Consider the following 22,057-nt stretch of genomic DNA (forward strand, 5'->3'; position numbering starts at 1 on the left):
AACAGCCACACCCTCCCTATCCCAACAGGCCACACCCTCCCTGTCCTAACAGGCCACGCTTTCCACGTCTCAACAGGCCACACCCTTTCTGTCTGAACAGACAACACACTTCCTGTCACAACAGGCCACACCCTGCCCCCTCCCAGGTCTGGCCAACATAACACTCCCTGACTGGCTGTCACAGCACCCCTGATACCTCCTCTGTGATTTATTTTTCTCCATTGTACCCCATAAACACACACACACACACACACACACACACACACACACACACAGTCTTTCCCCCACTAGAATAAAAGAAGGAAAGATTTTTCATCTGGATTATCCACTGCTGTATACCCAGTTGGCATATATTAGGTGCATATAAATTGGATGAGTGAATGAATGAATGAATGAAGTCTGCATTAGTCCCTAGAATGGGAAGAATGGGAGTTTTACAACTGGAGGAGATGGAAATATTTACCTCCTCTATTTGCCTTTAACAGATAGTGTTATATTATTACAGTTTACGGTTCCATGCAAAGTGGATTAATAGTTTGAGCTAAGCTATCTGTGGAAACATGGGTGACTTTCCACATTCCTGAAAGAATTAAAAGCCATGATTCAAATCTAGTTCTAACCCTCTATAATAATAAAAGCATAATATGCTAATTAGACCAGACATCCTTCCAGACGACCTTCTGGACAAAGCTGGGGTTGTGAGGGAAGCCCGGGTCCTGGGTGCCTGCTGGTGGCAGGAGGGAAGCTGGTGCTGGCAGCTGGGGGAAGGAAGGCCTACTCTTGCACGAATTTCGTGCATCGGGCCTCTAAGTACATTTATAAATGAAGAACCAGGGAAACGGGCCAGGTTCACACTTCTTGGTGATCCAGGCTTCTTTGTCAGCCATAGTAGGAGGAATAAAACACCTAACAGTCCAGTCATATTCGACCAGAAGTTGACAAAAAACAAAATTGAAATTATCAAGGGGATCATTTGGAGAACAGACTAGCACCTAATATTATTAATGATGAATCTTTTATTAAAGATTGTACTATGCCTTGAGATACTAGTTAATAATAGTAGCTCATGATTGATCAAATATTCTATTTATGATTTATCCATAGCTACTCCTTGTTAAATTCCTCTTCTTTTAGTGTAAATAATTTTTTCACCAGTATATATTTTATAATTTATAAATATGCATATCGTGGGGTGGTATGCTCCAGAAGTTCTTACTTATAGGGGTGCACATTCTAAAATGTTTGGAGACAACCAGGCTATATTCACATTCTTCCTTCAGCAAAGCAATTATTAAGAAGGAAAACAGAGCAAAGCTCTGAAAAATAAATTTAAAAATCCCATCACTGTTTTGTTATGAATGAAGTTCCAAAATACAAACGAGTAACTCACTGGGGTCATTGCCTTGTGATGGACGAAGTCCAGTAATACTTTGTGGGAAATCAATGCTTAAAGATAATTTGTGAAAAATAAATTTCATCCCCTTACTAATTTCCCAGTGAGAGGTGATGGCTATTATTGATAAAAATGACACCAATGGTCATTGCCTGGGTGACAATAAAGAACACAGTTGGAGACAAAAGCCCTATAAGATGTGCATGTCACAAAACCATACGAAACCCGTTATGCACATGGGCTATTTTAACCAGTCACACTGCTCCATGTGTTTAGTAGTTCTTTTTGCTATTTCTCAGGTTGAATGATTTGATTTCAATTCTCTATTAACCTTACAATCTTAGAATGAAGAAGACCAATGCAAATCGAAGTGGCGCTGGCAAGGTGTAAAACATTTACACGGCCTCTTGTCCCCTGTTACTTCCAAGATTGCAAGTGATCAGTTTCTGCGAGAAGATCCTGTGCCGGGAGGGGAGCGGGAGGGAGCTGTGGAGCAGGGCCTCCCCAGTCTGGGGAGTGATGCTCAGTTATCATGGTGACTGTCTTCTTAACAATCGTGCAAGTGCATCATTCACTGTGGGTGACTAGAAACAGATGAAGAGGGGCTGAAAAATGGGGGGATTTTCCTTGTCTCGTGTCTCTCTGATAACTAGGCAGACTCCGGAGCATGAAAGATGAGGGCGGCCCCATTCCAACCCGAGCACGTAGCCACCATCTGGGCATTTTCAAAGCAGGACACTGACACGCTCAGATGTATCCCCCAGCAGGGTGCAATAATCCAGCAGTAAAAAGAAAACTGCAGTGAGCGATGGCCGCCTCCACACTTGCAATCAGCCAGCCCGGGAAGAGGCAAGGATTTTCCAGAAACTTCCGCTGAGGTTGCATCTTCACTGCTCACTGGCTGGGTCAGTGCCCAGAGGGCTTCTGGGACTCAGCAGACATGTGGCATATACACAGATCCAGCAGAGGGTGCTCTCCTCATGGAAAGACTGGGGTCAGACCTTTCTGAATGGAGCCCTTAGCTAAGGGCTCAAAAGTGAAAATTCTCAGGAGACCACACCCACTGTGACTGAAGTCATTTCCTTCAGAAACGTTCACTATTGAAACAAACATTGACTTTTAAGAGGATATCTTTGGTGTTCAAAGGTGTACCCAGTTGAGTCATTTCTTTTAGATGCTACCGGAGGCAGACCCTTAATAACGAGAATTACTAGCTATTGATAATTAGAAAACCAAGAGAATCAACACTATCTCTTTGGACCTTTCAAGGTGAGAGTTCAGAACCTGTTATTTCGGAAAGCATCCAACAGCGTCTACAGATCCTCCAGTCACGCAAATGAGTCAACACTACATCAATTAAAAAACCCTCAAACCCTCGCTGTCTTCTAGCTGTTCTTGTGAGGGACATATTGCAACGACAGAAAAAAAACATGACTTATCAGAACAAATGTCACATTGATAGAAGCATATAATCTTTGGCCACAAAACGCAAATAAATGCTCAAGTTAATCTGTGTACTACACATATTTTCACGGAATTTTAATTGTATAGACAGGCCACTATATAATCTTTTTTTTCAGTTCACTCACATTTGAAAAATGAGCACTTACAAGATTCAGGTAAGTTCACAGCCTTCCCCTTTGCTGGGTTGTGCCTTGATGACAAGAGAGGCTACAAATGACATTGTTTCTTGTAATAAGAGGCATAGACACATCCTAATGGGACTACCAATTGCCGAAAGTTACTTAAACTGTCTCTCCACCTTAGGAAGGAAAGAAACTCTAAGGAAACACAAATGAGAGAATTAGAGAGAAAATGTTTTAGGAAGAAACCCTGTCAAAGAACATCTCCCTAAATCTTCCCAATGAAATAATGTCCTTGCTTCCGGTTGAAACTGCAGATACATCTAAGAGGAAGATTCCTCCAGACTGTTTCTAGAATTCCCCAAAGATCTTTTTTTTTTTCTTGGTCTCTCTACATGCAGCATTTTTTATTCTGCTCCCTGCTAAAAATTCTTATTAGCTAATCTAACCATTCAATTTATCCTGCCTATTTTGTACTGAATAAATAGCCGACATTGCTAATTGGCCACCTGGGGTTCAAAGAGGGGAAACACTGAGCTGATGTCTGAATGTCACTGGGAAGTGCTGACAACACACTGACCACACTCTCTTTCACAGGATCTGAAACCGCGCTTCCTCGCCGTATGCGCCCCTCCCTCCCCTCCTTCCATGGCTTGACCGTCTGTGAGACTCATATAATTTTTTTTAAAGTGATTTATTTCTAACAGATGTGATCATCTGGCCGCGGGGACCTGGATGCACGGTGCCCCTAACAACTTTAATTTCTGGGTAGAAGAGGCACACATCCCACTAATAAATAATTATCGCTCCGTTAAGGAAAAGATGCCGAGGCGTGAGGTATGAGGACCAGGTACTTCTGGGCAGAAAGGACACGCAGATGGGGTTTCCTGTGGTCCCACCTCTTCTCAATCTAAATGTGCTAATTATTGTATTTCTAGAACATGGCAGGTCATGAAGGAAGAACATCAGTCATGGTTTAATGTATATCACACTATTTAAATTATATATATATATATATATATATATATATATATATATATATTGATTTCAGAAAGAAAGGGAGAGGAAGAGAGAGATAGACACATCAATGATGAGAGAGAATCATTGATTGGCTGCCTTCTGCATGCCCCACACTGGGGATCGAGCCCACAACCCAGGCATGTGTCAGGACCGGGTATTGAACCGTGATCTCCTGGTTCATAGGTTGACTCTCAAGCACGGAGCCATGCCAGCAGGGCCACCACACTATTAAGAAAGCTGGTTTAGGTATACAGTTTCTTGTAAACCGGATATTACACAGGGTTAGGTAAGAGAAGATGACCACAGTGGTCTGGTGTAGAGGGAAGCCATAGGCGATGTCAGGAGGGGGCAGATGGCACATCCCCCCTAGTTCCCTAAGTGGCTCTGGGGCATCACAAGGTGTGTCCTCACCCCCTTGGCTGGGGTCAGCGCTCCATTTCTGGATGCTGGAGAGGGGGCCCCAGGCAGCGCCACCTCTGGAACACCTTGGAAGGCCAGAAGGTGGGCGGGATCATACAGTTTTAGAGAGTAAACATCGTGGTCTGATAACCTGTACAGATATTTTTTGAAAGAAATATCAAGATGTTTTGGTCTAATAGGTGCAAAAACGTGAAAGATTACCAACTAACTCAAAAAGCAACCATCTTTACTGTTATGCTCAAAAGTTGAAGATTGTTTGGAGTAACCCTCCTTTTAATATCAGTCCCCAAATGGCAGGATTGTTTCTTCAGAAATAGAGTGGCAACTATCATCTTAATACTTACTAGTCACTCTTAAGGGAGACCATGGAGTATGGCATCCCTTCTCCCCAAGAATAGAAACACTTAAAAAGGTCAACTTCTATCACCTGACCTAGAACTGGTTAGCTGTCCCCCACCTGGGACAAGATGTGCACCTGGGCCCACTCCTAGGACAAGAGAATTAGGATCGAGACCCGGACAGAGCTTCTCCCTGATAACCCGGCAGAGGAGAGGGGACTGTGTTCTTGACACAACAGAGCTAAGAAAGAAGAGTTTTCAAGGCGGTTTCTAGTTCGTTTGCGTTCCTTTGTATGCCGGTTGCCTGCCATGATGTTTATGTAATTCTGACAGGGTTCTTAATGACACACTAACAGATTGTAAAACACGCTGCTGGCATTGACTTGTGTTTTTTTTTTATATTTTTAAAACAATGTCCTTCATGTAACAGTAGTTAAGCGCGGCAGAAGGACATCATTAGAGCCATGGTTAAAGTGTAATTTACACCATTAGGAAGGCAGGAGCAATTTTTATTGCCTGGCAATTTTCTTGCTGAAATATTTGGACCATATGGCTCCATTTGTGTAATAACCTTAATTTCTGCACCCTTCAGGTCTGCCTCCGTCTCCCACGGAATGGGAAAATGCAGTTTAGCAGAAAAGGCAACTGCCTATACTTAGAGAGTGGAGATTAATAACGTGTCGCGTCCTGTTTTTGGTGAAGGAATTGGAACAGCGGCCAGATGGTCTCTCTACAAATAACTGTCAGGGGTCTTGATCTAATCAATACAATGTATTAATACATCTCCCTCTGCAGTTCCTCCGGGGGATGGCGCACAACATCTGGAATGAATGGGGAGGAGGGGGCCGCCAAGTAGAAAGCCGATTCTTTTCAGAATCAAACTGAGCCCAATTAATTTTTCATGTATCCTTGATAACTGTTTCATAACGAGCGATGAGTCTTGACGGGTTTGGGGTTGGCAGAGCAGGCTGCCCGTGCTTCCTATCCCCATTCAGTCCACTTATAGAAACCAACCCATTAATCAAGCGATCTGGCAGGAAACCCGAATCTCAGCTCAGCAAGAGATCAATAACCATCCTAAACACACACACACACACACAACACGGAAGCAGCCGCTAATGGGCCCGGGTATCCAGCCATGACATTAGTAATTGCCGGGGCAAAAATAAAACTCGGGATCATGATCACCCAATGGGAACTTGTGCGATGAAATTCATTACTTGTGTCTTGTCAAAAAGTAGCATTTACCTCCGTTGGAAATACCCTGTGATTTTACTAGCTAGACATGGCCACTATCTTTCAGAGGTAGACAATGAAACTTTTTCGGAATGGATTAAAACTGATTTTGTAATGTGAATATTTTATAATCCAAGCAGCATCTACTAGTAAAATGTTTAAGAATGAGCTATTACGCTTATTTTAAATTCAGAATACCTGCGGGGATCCTTAATACAAGCTTTAGCCCAACCACGTATGACCCCGAGAGCCTCCTGGGCTAAGAACCCGGATGTGATGTCCAATTGGTGGAATTCCTTAACTCCTTGGCTGGCTTTTCATGGGAGGATGTACACTTCAAATCATAACGTCTTATCACGTTCCCAATGGTTTCATCTCACGTCTTGACTGTTCTACCAAATGTGAACCAGCCACTTTGCTTCTCAGTGAGTAAATCCGCCTGGGCTTGGCCCGGATTCCTCCCCTCCCCTTCCTCCTGAAGGAGAGGCGCTGTGACATGACCCATGGAGAAGAGATCAGAGCAAGAGATGGGGGGATGGAGGAAACCCATGACCCGTTTGCTAAAACGTTCCTTCCGGGCTCTGGGACCGCAGGTGGGAACTCCTTCTGTCCTTAAGGGAGTGCGAGCCTGATTAGGAAAACAACAACAACCCATCTCCTGGGAGGCCCGGCCACAAAGCTAGTCATGCCCTGGCCAATCATCAGCTCCAACGCTGCCAGGAGGGTAGAAAGGTCTTAGGAACCACCCAGGAGCTGCAGGGTGAGGACACATTCATCTTCGCTGACAGCAGGACTGAGAATCATGAACCGTGCTCGCTCCATCCCTGGTTTGTGGTTCGGCGGGGTGGGGAGGTGGGGACAGCTGGGCTTGGAATTGGGGCCATGAGTTAAGGTCCTCTTAGGTTCCTTTAAGTATTAATGAGTACAATCGATGCCTATGCATGACTAAGTAACTGCTTATTATATTGTCATTTGTCTCTCTCCTCATTTGCTCTAAGGACGCCACCAGGCCCAGAGAGGCGTCCTTAATTTTCTTCTTCCTTCTTTACATCTCTTGTAGCTTCTGGGCACGATGGATTCTCAAAAGAGGATTATGTGGCCTTGATTAATGGACGGGTCCCACAGTATTTCTTGGTCTCCATCGCCACATCAGCTTTTACGTGTCTAGGTCCTCAATAGCAAATGACGCACGATTTTCACGTCTGCGTGGCTGCCAGGGAAGCAGTGGCCCCGGTTTTCAACTTTGATTCTGTTTGCTGCGGTCCAGTGTGGATACACAGGAGACACATGACCATGGTGCGTTTGCAGGGGAAGCTGTGTAACATGAAACAAGCTATTTCCATGAGTGGGCTGCATGACTGAATAGAATCTGAGATTTGGGATCCACAGTACAGGGCATCTGGAATCTTCAATGTTTTTCAATGTCATTACTGAAATATTTAGGTTTTTTTCTCCATTTCTTTTTTGTGGCTTTGCATTCTGTTGGTGCACCGTGATTTATTTAACCAGTTCCCTCTCCTTTTTTATTTTTTAAATTTTGTTTTATTGCTTAAAGTATTACAAAGAATATTACATGTGTCTCCTTTTTTTTTCTCCCCTAGACCTTCCCCTGGCCTCCCATACCCCCCAGTGTCTTGTGTCCATTGGTTATGCTTATACGCATGCATACAAGACCTTCGGTTGATCTCTTACCCCCCAAAAGATTTAATTTTTACAAATTGAAACCCTCTGCTGTGACAAAGACAGAAGAGATTCGCCACATGATCTTACTCATACTAGTATATGGAGTTTAAGGAACCAAATAAATTGATGAACAAAAATAGACACAAAGACACAGAAGCAGGAACAGACTGTGGAACCTCGTAGGGAAGACAGGGGAGGGTAGGTGGGAAGAGATCAACTAATGAACTTTTATGTACATATGCATAACCCGTGGACACAGACAATGGGGTGGTGAGGGGGGGGATGGGAGTAGGCTGGGAGAGTTTAATGGGGGTGGGGGGGAAGGAGGACCTATGTAATACTTTCAACAATAAAGATTTAAAAAAAAGATAGTTGCTATGCTGGGACTCCCAGTCCAGAGATATAACTGACAATGCCTATAGTTTGAGCTTAGCAATGCCCAGCTACAACACCATCAAGGTGTTTCCCCTTAAAAATCATATTGAGATAAAAAAATTCATTTGCAAACCCGTCTCATATACATTTGCAGGTGTTGGGTGTGGGTCACTGCATTTGGATTAAAAAGCCAATGTCTCTCTCTACATGAGAGGTCACTAGCTGGTGTTAAGGCAACATCTTCTCGCTGTTCGGCGTAATTAAAATATTCCAGCAGCGGTCTCCGTAATTTGAGAACCACGGTATTGTTGTAATATTTTTCTAGGCTTCAGGAGCTCGCGAATGTTTGGCCCAATCAAACCCGGGAACACTGGAGAAGTTATCACCCATCAAGGTAATTACTTTCAAGTTGAAATAATTACTCTATCAATGTTAATGGTCTTTCAACTTCAATAAAGCACTCACCTGCCGATAATCACGGCTCACCTCTTGCTCTAATGCAATTCCCTCTCTATTTAGCAGGTTATATTACAGCCGTTACAGTGGTCACTTGTCCCGAACAGATGCTGAATTTCACTTTGATCGGCCGTGAACCATAAAGGAATTGGTCATCTGTGTCTGGTTCTCCCTCACCCAGAAGCCCTTGCGGAGCCCGGGAGGTGATCTCCTGGCTGCAACAGGGCACTCTGGGGGCAGCCACCTCGTCTCAGGTAGGGGCTCCTTTGCACCTGCGACAAGGGCACCGTAGTTCAATTAACTCCCGCTCTTCGCTGCCGTTTGCAGCTTGCTGTCGCTGCTAAATGGCGTCTATTCTGAACTTTTGGCCTGGGCCCGTTAGTGTGCGCATTAGTTCGTTCCACTTTCATGTATGGTTTTAATAAGACTGGGGGGCTTGGGGGCGTTCTTCAAGGGTTTCCTTATAACCCAGTCCAAGGCCAGAAAATAACAGCATACCTGAGTTAGAGGGCAGTTGCCCCACCAAGAGGTGAAATAGGGAGGTGCCAACTTGGCAGAATCTGTTCAATATGGGAAGAGAGAGAGAGAGAGAGAAAGCCCGCAAGTTGTGCTGATATGATCCCAGACCTCGGGCAGTGGGCAAGGTCTTGTGAGTGCCCTGGCCGGGGAACACAGCTAGTGTGAGTGGAAAGGGCCTGGGCAGGTTCCCAGAGGGGCAGGCATCAGATAGCAGGGGGGATGGGCAGCACTAAACACCAGGGAGACGCAAAGCACAGTCTTGCCCCAGGCCATTAAGGAATAGAACCCAATCCAGGACTTGAGAAATTACTTGGAAATTAACAGTCTGGTATCCGGAAGCATTTACATGAGCAAGCATCCGGATTTTGTCGCGAGGTGAGGAAAGCTTAAAATATATAAAACTTAAGGCGTTTCATCGCTGACCCAATGAGTAGATGCAGTTGCCTGGCACAAACTAAGGTGTTTCTACATTTGCTCATTTCTTCCAGCCTCTGTTAATCCAAATAGTAAAACTCCTTAAACTGCACTGCCTGTTTATATTGCCGCTGAGTTTCTAGTCCTTTGCATACGTATTCACTTACTTAGCCCTCGCAACAGCCTTGGGAGGTAAGTGCTAGGAGCATCTTAGTTCAGGCTAGACCCGTGGTTGGCAAACTGCGGCTCGCGAGCCACATGCGGCTCTTTGGCCCCTTGAGTGTGGCTCTTCCACAAAATACCACGTGCGGGCGCACGTACAGTGCGACTGAAACTTCGTGGCCCATGCGCAGAAGTCGGTTTTCGGCCTGGGCGAGTCTATTTTGAAGAAGTACTGTTGATATTTGGCTTTGTGGACTAATGAGTTTGCCGACCACTGGGCTAGACCATTAAGAAGGAAGACGTTTGAAGTGTAAGGTCATGATCACTGGAGCAGGAGGAGGAAACAATGTGTGAGAAGATTCCAAGGTGGCTGGCCAGCAAAAGGGTTCCAGATCCTTTAGAACAGTGGTTCTCAACCTTCTGGCCCTTTATTTTTTAAAAATATATTTTATTACAGAGAGGAAGGGAGAGGGATAGAGAGTTAGAAACATCAATGATGAGAAAAACATCGATCAGCTGCCCCTTGCACAACCTCTACTGGGGATGTGCCCGCAACCAAGGTACATGCCCTTGACCGGAATCGAACCTGGGACCCTTCAGTCTGTAGGCTGACGCTCTATCCACTGAGCCAAACCAGTTAGGGCCTTCTGGCCCTTTAAATACTGTTCCTCATGTTGTGACCCAACCATAAAATTATTTTCATTGCTACTTCATAACTGTAATGTTGCTACTGTTATGAATCATAATGTAAATATCTGATATGCAGGGTGGTCTTAGGCGACCCCTGTGAAAGGGTCATTCGACCGCCAAAGGGGTCGCGACCCACAGGTTGAGAACCGCTGCTTTAGAAGTAGACTCACTAGGGCGCAGTGAGGGGTTGGACTGGGAAGGAAGGAAGGAAGGGGAAGACTCTAGGATGGCCTGGCCTGAGCAACCAGGAAGATGACAGATGACGGGGCCATGGAGTGATGGGACAGGATGCACCAGGGAGTGATGAGAGCAGCAGAGAGAAATTCTAGGCGATGCACATCTCTGCCAAAGCTGCTAGACACACCTCTGCAGGGCTTGAGAGATGGACAGAACCAGCCTTTCACCTCGAGGACCATGTTCCACGGAAGATCTGTGTAAGACCACTCATGTAAGAGAAGATCCCGGTTCTTCACTATCTCATCAACATTGTTCTGCTCCATCCATCATCGCTTTCTGTGGGGCAGAGGCTTCTGCGTGGTACTTCCAATGTTAATGGAAAACAAGTGAAAGAAGGGAATCAGGAGAGAAGCTTCTCCAGGTGCCTCCTCACCCCCTGGGGGAGGCAGGAGGGATACCCTACCTTCCTCTCTTAGGCTGCTGAGGGAGAGCCAAGAAAACAACGTAAGAAGTTGGGGGGTGTCTGTATGGAAGATGAGGTGGACATTCTACTCTACTCAAGAGGCTTGCCACTGAGATGAAGACGCTCAATTTTGATGCAGCCAATAGAAGAGGAAGGGTTTTCTGAGGTTCTGTAAATATATATATATATACTTTAGAGAGAGAGGAAGGGCTAGAGAGATAGAAACATCAATGATGAGAGAGAATTATTGATTGACTGCCTCCTGCACACCCCCAAATGGGGATTGAGCCCGCAACCCCTGGGCATGTGCCCTGACTGGGTAAAGAACCAGGGACCTCCTGGTTCATGGGTTGATGCCCAACAACTGAGCCATACCAGCTGGGTGAGATTCTTATGTGATCCCAAGAGTTGGGGATCTGGCCTAACAGAGAAGCTGATCTTGGGTTCTGTCCAATGAATTCTGAAGTGGCGAGTCTTACCCAATGTGGAAGGTCAAGCAGAGAAGTTACTGTTGGACAAGCTGTGCTTTCCTTATTGGACTGAACAAGTTGGCCCTGGTTCTAGTGGATGCCAAGAAAGGAATGAGTCTTGTCAATGTGACTGAGCCTGATATTGGCTCACTGCTCTGGAGAGGGGTGCCCGGAAGTACAGGAGGTTGTGGGGCGGATCTCTGGGGCAGTAGGGATCGGGGTGCGAGGAGTTAGCCAGAGAGTGTACTGCCTGCTTCAGGGACTGGGAAGCGTGGGCTTTCCCATGGGAGACTTCTACATGACCCACAGAGAAAACTACAGGGGGCACCTGCCCCACAGGCAGCAATGACGGATGGGTGAGAACAATATTAACGAACGAGGCTCTGGTCCTTTTATGTCTAATTCTGTCTTTTCTGCCAAGATCCTGGGGACATCAACAAGAGAAGATGAGGAAGAAAAATGAACACGCCCTCTCTTCTCCACTGTAGACCCATTAACACCAGTCAGGTCTTAGACTGGATTTAGACTGGATTTTATTTTGAACACCGGCAATGAGTCCTGATTACTGAAATCCGGCTGGCTGCTGTCACTAACAGTGACTGGAGGATCTGCCTTAGAGACTATCGATGAGTGAGCGAGAGAGGCCTGATGACCTTGTTGGAACTCAGTGGCTGGAGAAAAAGAAACCTCTTTCAAAGCAGTAGTTCCATGACGTTTAAGAAGACTTACATGGATCTATTTTTCGCAGCCCCCAATGATACCGAGTTAAAAGTGGATCCCGATATTTATTAGTGATCGATAGGGTATTATTAGAAAAAAGGATTAAAGATAATATAAATCTAATAAGTGAAAAGTTAACGTCAAGCCAAATACATCATTACAATAAAGAAGGGTTGTGCCCATATTTTGTATCTTTTATATAAGAGAATGGATGACACAGTTAACTCATATTATAAAATGTAAAAATCTCAGCTTATAGAACTGATACAGAAATATATGGAAATTGTTTTTATTACCACTTTTTCTTTATTTTGGAAAGATGGTTTTTCTAGATAGATAGATCTCCCAGAACATTTTTTTCTGTCTTATAAGTGGATCTGGAGAGAAAAGGCCAAGAACCACCACATTTTAAGAGCTAATTTAAGATCATGTGTAAAGAGCAATAATACTTTTACACTACACTAAGCCAAAACAAAAATGAAATTAAAAATAAACCAATCAATTTACTCACAAACTATCCACAATATGGCAATTACGAAGTATCGCATTTCCCCCACAACACATCTACTGAACGGTGAATTTGAGACGACCACACGAGGAAGTTTTGAATACCTCCTCCATGACATTGGGCAAGGGGGTCTGGCAACTAGAATCTAGAGACTAGAGTTTGTATTTCTGGATTTTATTTCCAGATTGGAAGCCAACTCTTAGTGACCCATCTGACTGGCTTACCCCTCAGCTCCGCATGCTTGAGTCTACGCACAGGGCGAAGGACCATCTATCCTTCTGGATGCTGGGCAAATGCATGATCTGGACTTGATGTTTTACAACCCTGGGGAGGAAGGGGGTTGGCAGGGATACACTCAGAGCACAGACTGACAGGTAAACCACCTTCGCCTTTAAATCCCCAGTTATTTCTGCCAGTATAATGGCGGGAGCCAGGAAGAAGAAGCAAACCAATCGGAACGGTGGCAGCAGGGTGGCCAGCCTCGCCAGGCGTGTTCCCTGCACACACCACCACGGAAAGCTCGCATGCCAAGCGAGGCTACGTGCAGCCTCTCTCCTGACACCGCACAATTCATCACCGAGCAACTGGGAAGGGAGTTGGAGGACTTCTGCCTAAAGCTTGTTTTCGGTGGTGATGGGCATTGGTCCAAAGAGACCCTAACAATCTAGATCGTTCTCTTTTCCCCTCAGAAGGACCTACTTAGGCCCAAAAGGAGATGAAACTTCGGGAGGTTGGGAGAGAAGCTGGTGATACATTCAAACCCACACTCTTTCCATCTCTCCTCTCCTGCTGCCTCGGCTGCTGCTGCTGCTGCTCCTGCTCCTGCCAGCACATATGCTCTCCACCCCCGTGGAGGACCCCCACTGCCAGTTCTCCATCCACTGCCACCATCGGAGGACTCATGCATCCACCGCATCTGTCTTATGTGGCTCTCCCAGCAACGTCCACCTGTCTGTAAACAGCTCTGGGGGGACTTTGGGACAAGCTGGTGATGGCACGGCACTACCAGCAACGTTCTGGTGGCACCTCGAGCAGAGATGAGACCTCAATAAGCAAGAGACTAAGGAAGGGGAATTAGCGATTCCTCTTGCAAGTCTGCAGACTGAATTGTAATCCTGCAGTTGTGAGGACTGAGTCTGTGTCTCACCAATCAAAACTAGAGTTCCTTTCTTTGGACAATTTCAGCCAAAACTGTCTATGAGACAAGGACTTGAAAAATTTCCTAGGACGGGCACAGAAATGGAAGCAGATAGGGAAGATGTTTAGCTAGTAAAGGAGTTAGAGACATAGCAAGCCGAGCCAGGAAGGCACTTGGAGAAAGATTTAAAAGGGAATCATCAAAATACGAGCAGCAGAAACTCAGAAGCAAAGAAACGTAAAGACTCAAAATGCCCAGCAGTAAGAATCTGTACCCCCGCCTGGATTATTCATCGTCTTCCCAGTGTCTGCTGTGCCCAAGGAAGGACCTAGTGTCATGGTCGACTTCACAGAGTTGAGTGTAGAATTGAATATTGGCATATTGGCTATAGTGCTCAATGACTATTTGCCAAACTGGATTGAATTGTCAATAATCTGTCCCTGACCCTAAAGACCCGTTGCCCGCGTACAGAAAAGGCATGCTGTTGTCGTGGGCTTGCGTTACGGGGGAGAGGGATTTGTCTGGGATAAAAGGAGCAGGCTTCTCGGATGGGGAGGGACTGGAATCCAGTGGCAGAACCCCCTTCTTTAGACGCCTTTAAAAAAGGCTGAACACATGCTCTTGGAAAGCTCCTGACAAAGACTGTCCTGTTTCTGTATCTCCTACAGGAGCTCAGGCTAAGCCAGGCATAAAGGGAGCCCCAAGAGATAGCTGGTGAGCTGAATTGTGTTATGGCCCAGCGGTGGGCCAACCCAGAAAATCACCACTAAGCTACAGTGCACAGGATATCCATATCTACATTTACACATCTAGGTAGATGTACCTAGAAGTTTAATTTTCTTCTTCCTCAAAGAGCCAATCATATCACATATCTATATCTATCCAAAGATATCTAGCTCTACATCTATCTATTCTGGGTGATACTGTTCCATTCATATAATCCCTATATCTATCTATATCAATGTACCTATAGAGGTATAGATATGTGGTACAATTGGATCTTTAAGAAAACAGAAAATTAAATTTCTATCTAATTTTATCTCAGCCTCATCCCCACGAGATATACAGAAACAACTTTAATACTTACATTTAGTGGATTTGGAAATCAGGGAAAGCGAGATTCATTTATTTGCTTGAGTTAATCATGGTCAGCAATCTAGTTGCCAATAGCGCTTATATTCAGTTCAGTATATTATTCCCATGACCACATTGCTTCTTTTAACATGTGGAAGATTTCCATATATTTAACCCCCAAGTGAAAATAATGACAAGTCAGATATAAACAGAGAATCTCAGCATATTAACCGGATAACCTAAGTGTCTATTATTGTTCTCAGTACTCACCGCTACTGTGAAAGCACGCACGGGGGAGATGCTGAACGTGGGGTCCTCCGGCCTCTCCTGGTAGACCACGTGGTAGCGGGAGATGATACCATTGGGAGAGCCTGGCTCCGTCCAGTTCAGCAGCACCGAGTGAGCACCAGTGGCCTGAGCCCAGGGCGCCGGCAGGTCTTGGGGTGGGGCCTCCAGTGTCCGTGCTGAGGTCCACAGACTCTCCACGGAGCCTCCGGAGTTCTGGGCTCTGACCTGGTATTCGTAGAGCGTGAACGGCCTCAGGGTGCCCGCAGCATCGGTAAATCTGAAGGCTCCTTCTGACCAGACAAACACCAGGGCCTCCTCGTCAGAGCCAGCAGGACGTCTGAAAGGGAACCCAGGCGGTTAGGGACAGCTGCACACTTCAAAGCCAGGTGGGCAGACAGAGTAGGACATGGCTTTGTAGGAGATTTTGGTATCAACTCAACTTTTCAACGGTCTCTTCCTCGTGTCATGACGGAAGGAGACCAGATGGAAGAGTTCACCAGAGGCCTGATCAAATGCCATTTTCAAAATATGGTTTAAAGATCCTCCTATATAATAAAAGGCTAATATGCAAATTGTCCCCTTGGGAGTTCGACCAACCGGAAGTTGGACTGCTCACTATGACGTGTGCTGACCACCAGGGGGTGGCATGGAATGAAGGAAGGCCCCAGCTGGCAGTTGGCAGTCAGGGGAAGGAAGGCCCTGATCAGCCCTGATCACCAGCCAGGCCTAGGGACTCTAACCGTGCATGAATTCCATGCACCAGGCCTCTAGTATAAATATATTTGGTTAATCTTAAAAAGTGAAACATTACCCATAATCACATTTTCTTGTATTAACTTCCAGACATTTTTTTTTAAATTACACATGCAAATACAGGGTGTCCCCCCAAAATGTAGACATTACGGACACTGCTTCTGTTTATAATTAAGGATTGATTATAATTAATGATTAATTCCAATGGGTTAAATCTGTGTAGGTTTGCAGGGCCTGGCCTTTGTACTTGAGGCAGATACCAGGTACTCGGGGTGCCACTGGATCCATTCTAATGGGCCACAGGGCTCCCGGCCCAGGTCTCTGCTCATGGAGTATTTTCAAAGGTGTTTGCTAGGAATGTAATACAGCAAGCGAACATACGAACTTCTATGGGGAGATAACATTTTCCATTTTGTCTGGCTTCAACCTTCCTAGGACAATTCAATTAATTTTTTATTAAACTCTTGTGAATTCCCACACTGAGGTGTAGCCATGGTTGTCATAAAATTGACATGCTTAAAAAAAATGGCCTGAGAGTGTGAATTTAAAAAATCTATACTATGTAAGAGATTGAGTATTACGTTAGTCTCAAGTTTTATTCACTGATACAACGAAAGAATGCAGCCTGGTTAAGAATTTCTTGTCACTACTGAATACTTAATAAATTCATATTGTGGTGAGGTAAGTATTTTACCTGTGTGTTAAAAACAGAATATCTTATGTCTGATAAGCTCTGAACAGAAGAGGTTGGACAGGCCACAATTACTCCTAGTTTAGTTAAGATTTGGGCTTCAACTGTTCATTTAACGGGACGTGTTTCCTCTTGAGCTCTCTATGGGGAGAGAAATCACATTTTAAGATCTGAGTAGCCAAATGGCTGTGCTATGCTTAAACGCATTTGGGAGATACTTCAATAATACACTTTTCCAACTAGAGTTCATTTAATCTTGCTTGACACTAAAAGGAAAAACAAAAAAAAGTTTTAAAACTAAGCACTGTGTACTTGAACAGGGAGTCATACTGATGCTGTCTTACTGGAACAGCCTTTACAGAGCTCCCTCCAGCCTGTCAATCACTTAGCCTCCAGGCTATCAGATGGACTGTCGTGGGACCACAGTGCCTGTGTTCGAGTCGCCCTGACTTTACTTAATAGTGACCCCAAAGTGCAAGAGTGATGCTGCCAACTCAGATATGCCCAGGAGAAGCCGTAAAGTGCTCCTGTCAGTGAAAAAGGTGAGGACAGTAAGATAGTTTAAGAGGGAGATTGAGAGAGTCCTCACTGACTAAGTTTTATTACAGTATCTATAATAATAAAAGCATAATATGCTAATTAGACCAGACATCCTTCTGGGCGACCTTCCGGACAAAGGCGGGGCTGCGAGGGAAACCCGAGTCCTGGGTGCCAGAGGGAAGCCGGTGCTGGCAGCCGGGGGAAGGAAGGCCTACTCTTTTTTTATTTTTTTAAATATATATTTTATTGATTTTTTACAGAGAGGAAGGGAGAGGGATAGAGAGTTAGAAACATCAATGAGAGAGAAACATTGATCAGCTGCCTCCTGCACGCCCCCTACTGGGGATGTGCCTGCAACCAAGGTACATGCCCTTGACCAGAATCGAACCTGGGACCCTTCAGTCCGCAGGCCGACGCTCTATCCACTGAGCCAAACCAGGTAGGGCAGGAAGGCCTATTCTTGCACGAATTTCGTGTATTGGGCCTCTAATATTGTTATAGTTGGTCTACTTGATTAGTTATTGCTGTTAATGTCTTACTGTACCAAATTTATAAATTAAACTTTACCATCACTATGTATGTATAGGGGAAAATTTATCATATATAGGGTTTGTGACTATCTGTGGTTTCGGGAATCCACTGGAGGAGGGTGTGTCTTCAAACATATACCCCTTCAATAAAGGGGAACTACTGTATCAAATTAACAGGAAAGCTAAACAGAAGCAACTCCAGTTACAGTCTTGTCCATACCAGGTTACTGTTTTGTTGTTGATTTTTAAAGTCATAAACATCCTATCTCTGTGTTGGGGCAGATACTTAATAGGACGGTATCACTTACAACAGAAGGGAATTACTGCCCTGCCAGTGTGGCACAGTGGTTGAGCATCGACCTATGAGCCCGGAGGTCATGGTTTTATACCTGGTCAGGGCACATGCCCAGGTTGTGGGCTGGATCCCCAGTGTGGGGCGTGCAGGAGGCAGCAGATCAATGATTCTCTCTCATATTGATGTTTCTATCTCTCTCTCCCTCTCCCTTCCTCTCTAAAATCAATAAAAATATACTTTTAAAAAAAGGGAATTACTGAGGAGAAATCATTGGGGGAGGGGGGAAGTTTGCAGAGAACAGAATGACACACGTTTTTAAAATGGGATTGGCAAATTGGTTTCCTACAATTTAATGAAAATATCTGCATAGGCCAAACCCTGACTTTGGGTTGAGCTAAATGGGTTTCCTTCAGTGGGGCGAGAAGACAGAGGAGGCAAAGGATGAAGCAGAAATTGCAAGCCGTAACCTCTCCAGAAATACTGCAGGCTTGTGGCCGTAACTACATAAGGAGCGCTGCGCAGTCCCAGGATGAAAGCACACGCTGTCTATATTCTATTTCTGTCCTTACGGATTCCTGATTCTTTCCGCAGCTGTCTAAGAAAAATGTGATACTGTTGTTGTCTAAGCACATTTAGACTTCGGCTGGGATCACCGCCGAGTGATGCATGCCCATGTAGGTGAATATAGTGATTGTATCTGGCGGCCCGGTGCGCCATTTCCATTTCACTTTAAATAAAAAACAAAATGTATCTGTGTCAGGCAGTGCCCTTCCCCTGTACTCAGAGGCATCACACGGGCCACAATTATGATTGTGGAGTGATTGTGTCACATTGCGGGAAGGTTTATTGCTTTTGAGCCGGCGAGGCAGTAACACATTCCGCTGCATATTACTCTTTAGATCATTGTTTGCCTGTGACGAGAATAATCAAATGCCATCAAACGCTGTCAAATTCAATTTACAGTATTTTTCATCGAAGCGGGGCTTTCCGCATCCCGTTCCCCGTTTTCCTGCTTGGGAGTTGCCGCGGAATAGCCGCCCTGATCACCAGCTTTATTTACAAAAGCGACAGATTGGAGCCGCGTCCCGGTTTAGAGCAGACACTTTATTTCCCTCGATTCAGGATGGAACAGGATGTGGTTCTCTCGTGCAATTAGCATTAAGGGGATGAAAGCAAACCACTCCGAGAGGACGGCCAGCTTAGAGCCCTCACAAAGGTGCTCAGCGTGAAAGCCTTTACAGGTGCCTGTGCATGTGAGTCAGAACTATGACTCCTCAGCCTGGCCAGCCGGCGTGGCTCAGTGGTTGAGCATCAACCTAGGAACCAGGAGGTCACGGTTCGATTCCCGCTCAGGGCACAAGCCCGGGTTGTGGGCTGGATCCCCAGTTGGGGGTGTGCAGGAGGCAGCCGATCCATGATTCTCTCTCATCCTTGATGTTTCTATCTCTCTCCCTCTCCCTTCCTCTCTGAAATCAATAAAAACATACTGAAAAAAGAAATATGATTCTTCAAATTAACCTCTGCTGAGAAGCAACGTGGCTTGCTCATTTTGGGCAATGCCACCTGTACAACCGGAAATGCAGGAATACTTTTTCCCCCATCATCATTTTCTGACAAACACTCAGCGGTCACTGAAGATTGCTCTGAACCAAAGGGGTTCAATGTCTGAGGTGCAGAGGGACCCGAACCACGTTTCATGATGTGACCAGGGCGCTGGCCCACACAAGGGAAGGTGTGAGGCCATTGAAAGGAGAGACTGAAAGATGTTGACTGGGGCTGAGGATCTGAGAAGAAACGTGCTGTGGTCTGATGCCTGCTGTAAGGCCCTGCTTCTGGAAGGGGGTTGTGACTATCTGTGGGTTCTCATCTGCCAATGGTCGATGTCTACTGTCTCTGCCCTGCACACCTCTTCCCTGTCTTAGATGGTGCTACGGCCCCAAAGGTTGTACCCCAGTTCATATGCTGAATTGGAACCCCCAATGTGATGGCGTTAGAAGGTGGAGCCATTTGGGGGTGTCTAGGTCATCAGAGTGGGTGGAGCCCCCATGAATGGGATTAGTGCCCTTATAAAGGGGCCCCGCAGAGCTGCCCAGCTGTTACCACAGGTGAGGACACAGTGAAGTGACTGCCCTCTAGGAACCAGAAGTGGGCGCTCACAAGACACCGAGTTCGCCCATGCCTTGATCCTGGACTCCCCAAGAACTGTGAGCAACGCATGTTTGCTGTCCACGAGCCACCTGGCTACAGTATTTGTTTGTTTGTTTGTTTTCAATATATTTTATTGATTTTTTACAGAGAGGAAGGGAGAGGGATAGAGAGTTAGAAACATCGATGAGAGAGAAACATTGAACAGCTGCCTCCTTCACACCTCCCACTGGAGATGTGCCTGCAACCAAGGTACATGCCCTTGACTGGAATCGAACCTGGGACCTTTCAGTCCGCAGGTGGACGCTCTATCCACTGAGCCAAACCGGTCAGGGCAGTATTTGTGTGTTTTTATAGCGGCCTGAACAAATTAACACAGAGTCAGGTGCTTTGCTCTTGACTCTGTTTTTCTTTTACTTTCTTCCCCACCCCATTCCATGCCTGTCTGTCTGTCTGTCTCTCCCTCTCTCATTCTTTCTCTTCTCCCCTGGATCCATTCATTTCTCCCTCCTTCCCTCCTCATGACTCATTATTTATTTAAAGAAAATATGACTTTAAAGCCATGTCCATGCGATCAGGTGAAGATAAGACTGGAGAGTGTAATAACCCTTCACCCCAAATGCCCGTGGTCTCTATCTCTCTCACATACTCTCCTCCCTCCCTCTTCCTCTCGTCCCCTCACCTCTCTCTTTGCTTTTCTCCTTTCTTTCAGGTGGATACACTCAGTTCTGCACATCCTGCTACAAAGCGGCTGCGTTAACACTGTCTGCCCTCTGAGTGGGAGCCATGCGGGCAGGAACTCGGGGATGAGCCCTCCTCCTGCTCAGGTATGAGGGGCCCCGCTCCCCCTCCACGTGGCAGGTGATGGGGAGCCTTAGACTTCTCCCCCCAGGCCAGTCCCTCCTCTAGGATGGCCCTGTTCGCGGGTCAGGGACCCTGAGAGGACGCTCTGCCCTTCATCAGAGGGAGGGCATGTGGCTCTGAGGTCTCCTCTTTCAGACCCGGCTCAGGCCAAGCTGGCACATGCTGGCTGAGGCTTTTCCCCTCAGATAACGTGTCCACGTTTCCAGCCCCAAGCTTAGTCCCCGGTAGGTGCTGCACAAATCATCAATTCCCACCCCTTCCCTTATGGAAACAGAAAACGTCTAGGTTTCTACAGTCCTGGAATGGCACACGTTCTTAATTAAACACAAGAATGATGATCGATGTTACCTGTGAATGAAGTAGTGGGTGATGACCCCGTTTGGCTTTTTGGGCGGCATCCACGTAACCTCTATGCAAGTGGACCCCAGGGCCCTAAGAACAGGGGGGCTCAGATCCATTGGGGCTGCCTCCGATGTTCTGACCAACGTCCCACTGCTCACTCCACAGCTTCCTTGGGAAAAAAAATCAAGACCTTTAGTAACTTACCAAGCAGGGAAAAGATTTACATATGCATACAAAGGGTAAGGATATCGTGAAAATCATTTTATCTGAACTTTCATATACACATTTCTACACATATTTGAGATGAGTACTGTAAACCGCTATAGAATTTGAATATTTAAATACAGAATCATTTTTGGAAGATTCAGTAATTAATTACCACATCTTTATAGAGGCATAGGCAAGAAAGCTTATGCTCCTCTGAACTGAGGTTCCTCTAGTTCAGTGGTTCTCAACCTTCCTAATGCCGCGACCCTTCAATACAGTTCCTCATGTTGTGGTGACCCCCAACCATAAAATTATTTTTGTTGCTACTTCATAACTGTAATTTTGCTACTGTTATGAATTGTAATGTAAACATCTGATATGCAGGATGTATTTTCATTGTTACAAATTGAACATAATTAAAGCATAGTGATTAATCACAAAACCAATATGTAATTATATATGTGTTTTCCGATGGTCTTAGGCGACCCCTGTGAAAGGGTCGTTCAACCCCCAAAGGGGTCGCGACCCACAGGTTGAGAACCACTGCTCTAGTTCATCATAGT

At 45.6% G+C, this 22,057-nt stretch overlaps 1 protein-coding gene across 1 annotated transcript in view; it reads right to left on the minus strand.

Moving 5' to 3' along the window:
* The window catches only part of LOC102441494 (usherin-like), a 133,456-nt gene that overhangs the window by 36,597 nt on the left and 74,802 nt on the right, over window positions 1–22,057 (minus strand). The window contains exons 17-18 of the mRNA XM_023747297.1: window positions 21,294–21,456; window positions 15,110–15,464 (exon numbers count right to left, since the gene is read on the minus strand). Of these exons, the coding sequence (XP_023603065.1) occupies window positions 15,110–15,464; window positions 21,294–21,456 (518 nt within the window). The remainder of the gene's footprint in view (window positions 1–15,109; window positions 15,465–21,293; window positions 21,457–22,057) is intronic.

This window comes from Myotis lucifugus, unplaced genomic scaffold, assembly GCF_000147115.1.
Source record: "Myotis lucifugus unplaced genomic scaffold, Myoluc2.0 scaffold_835, whole genome shotgun sequence".
Taxonomy (NCBI): Eukaryota; Metazoa; Chordata; class Mammalia; order Chiroptera; family Vespertilionidae; genus Myotis; species Myotis lucifugus.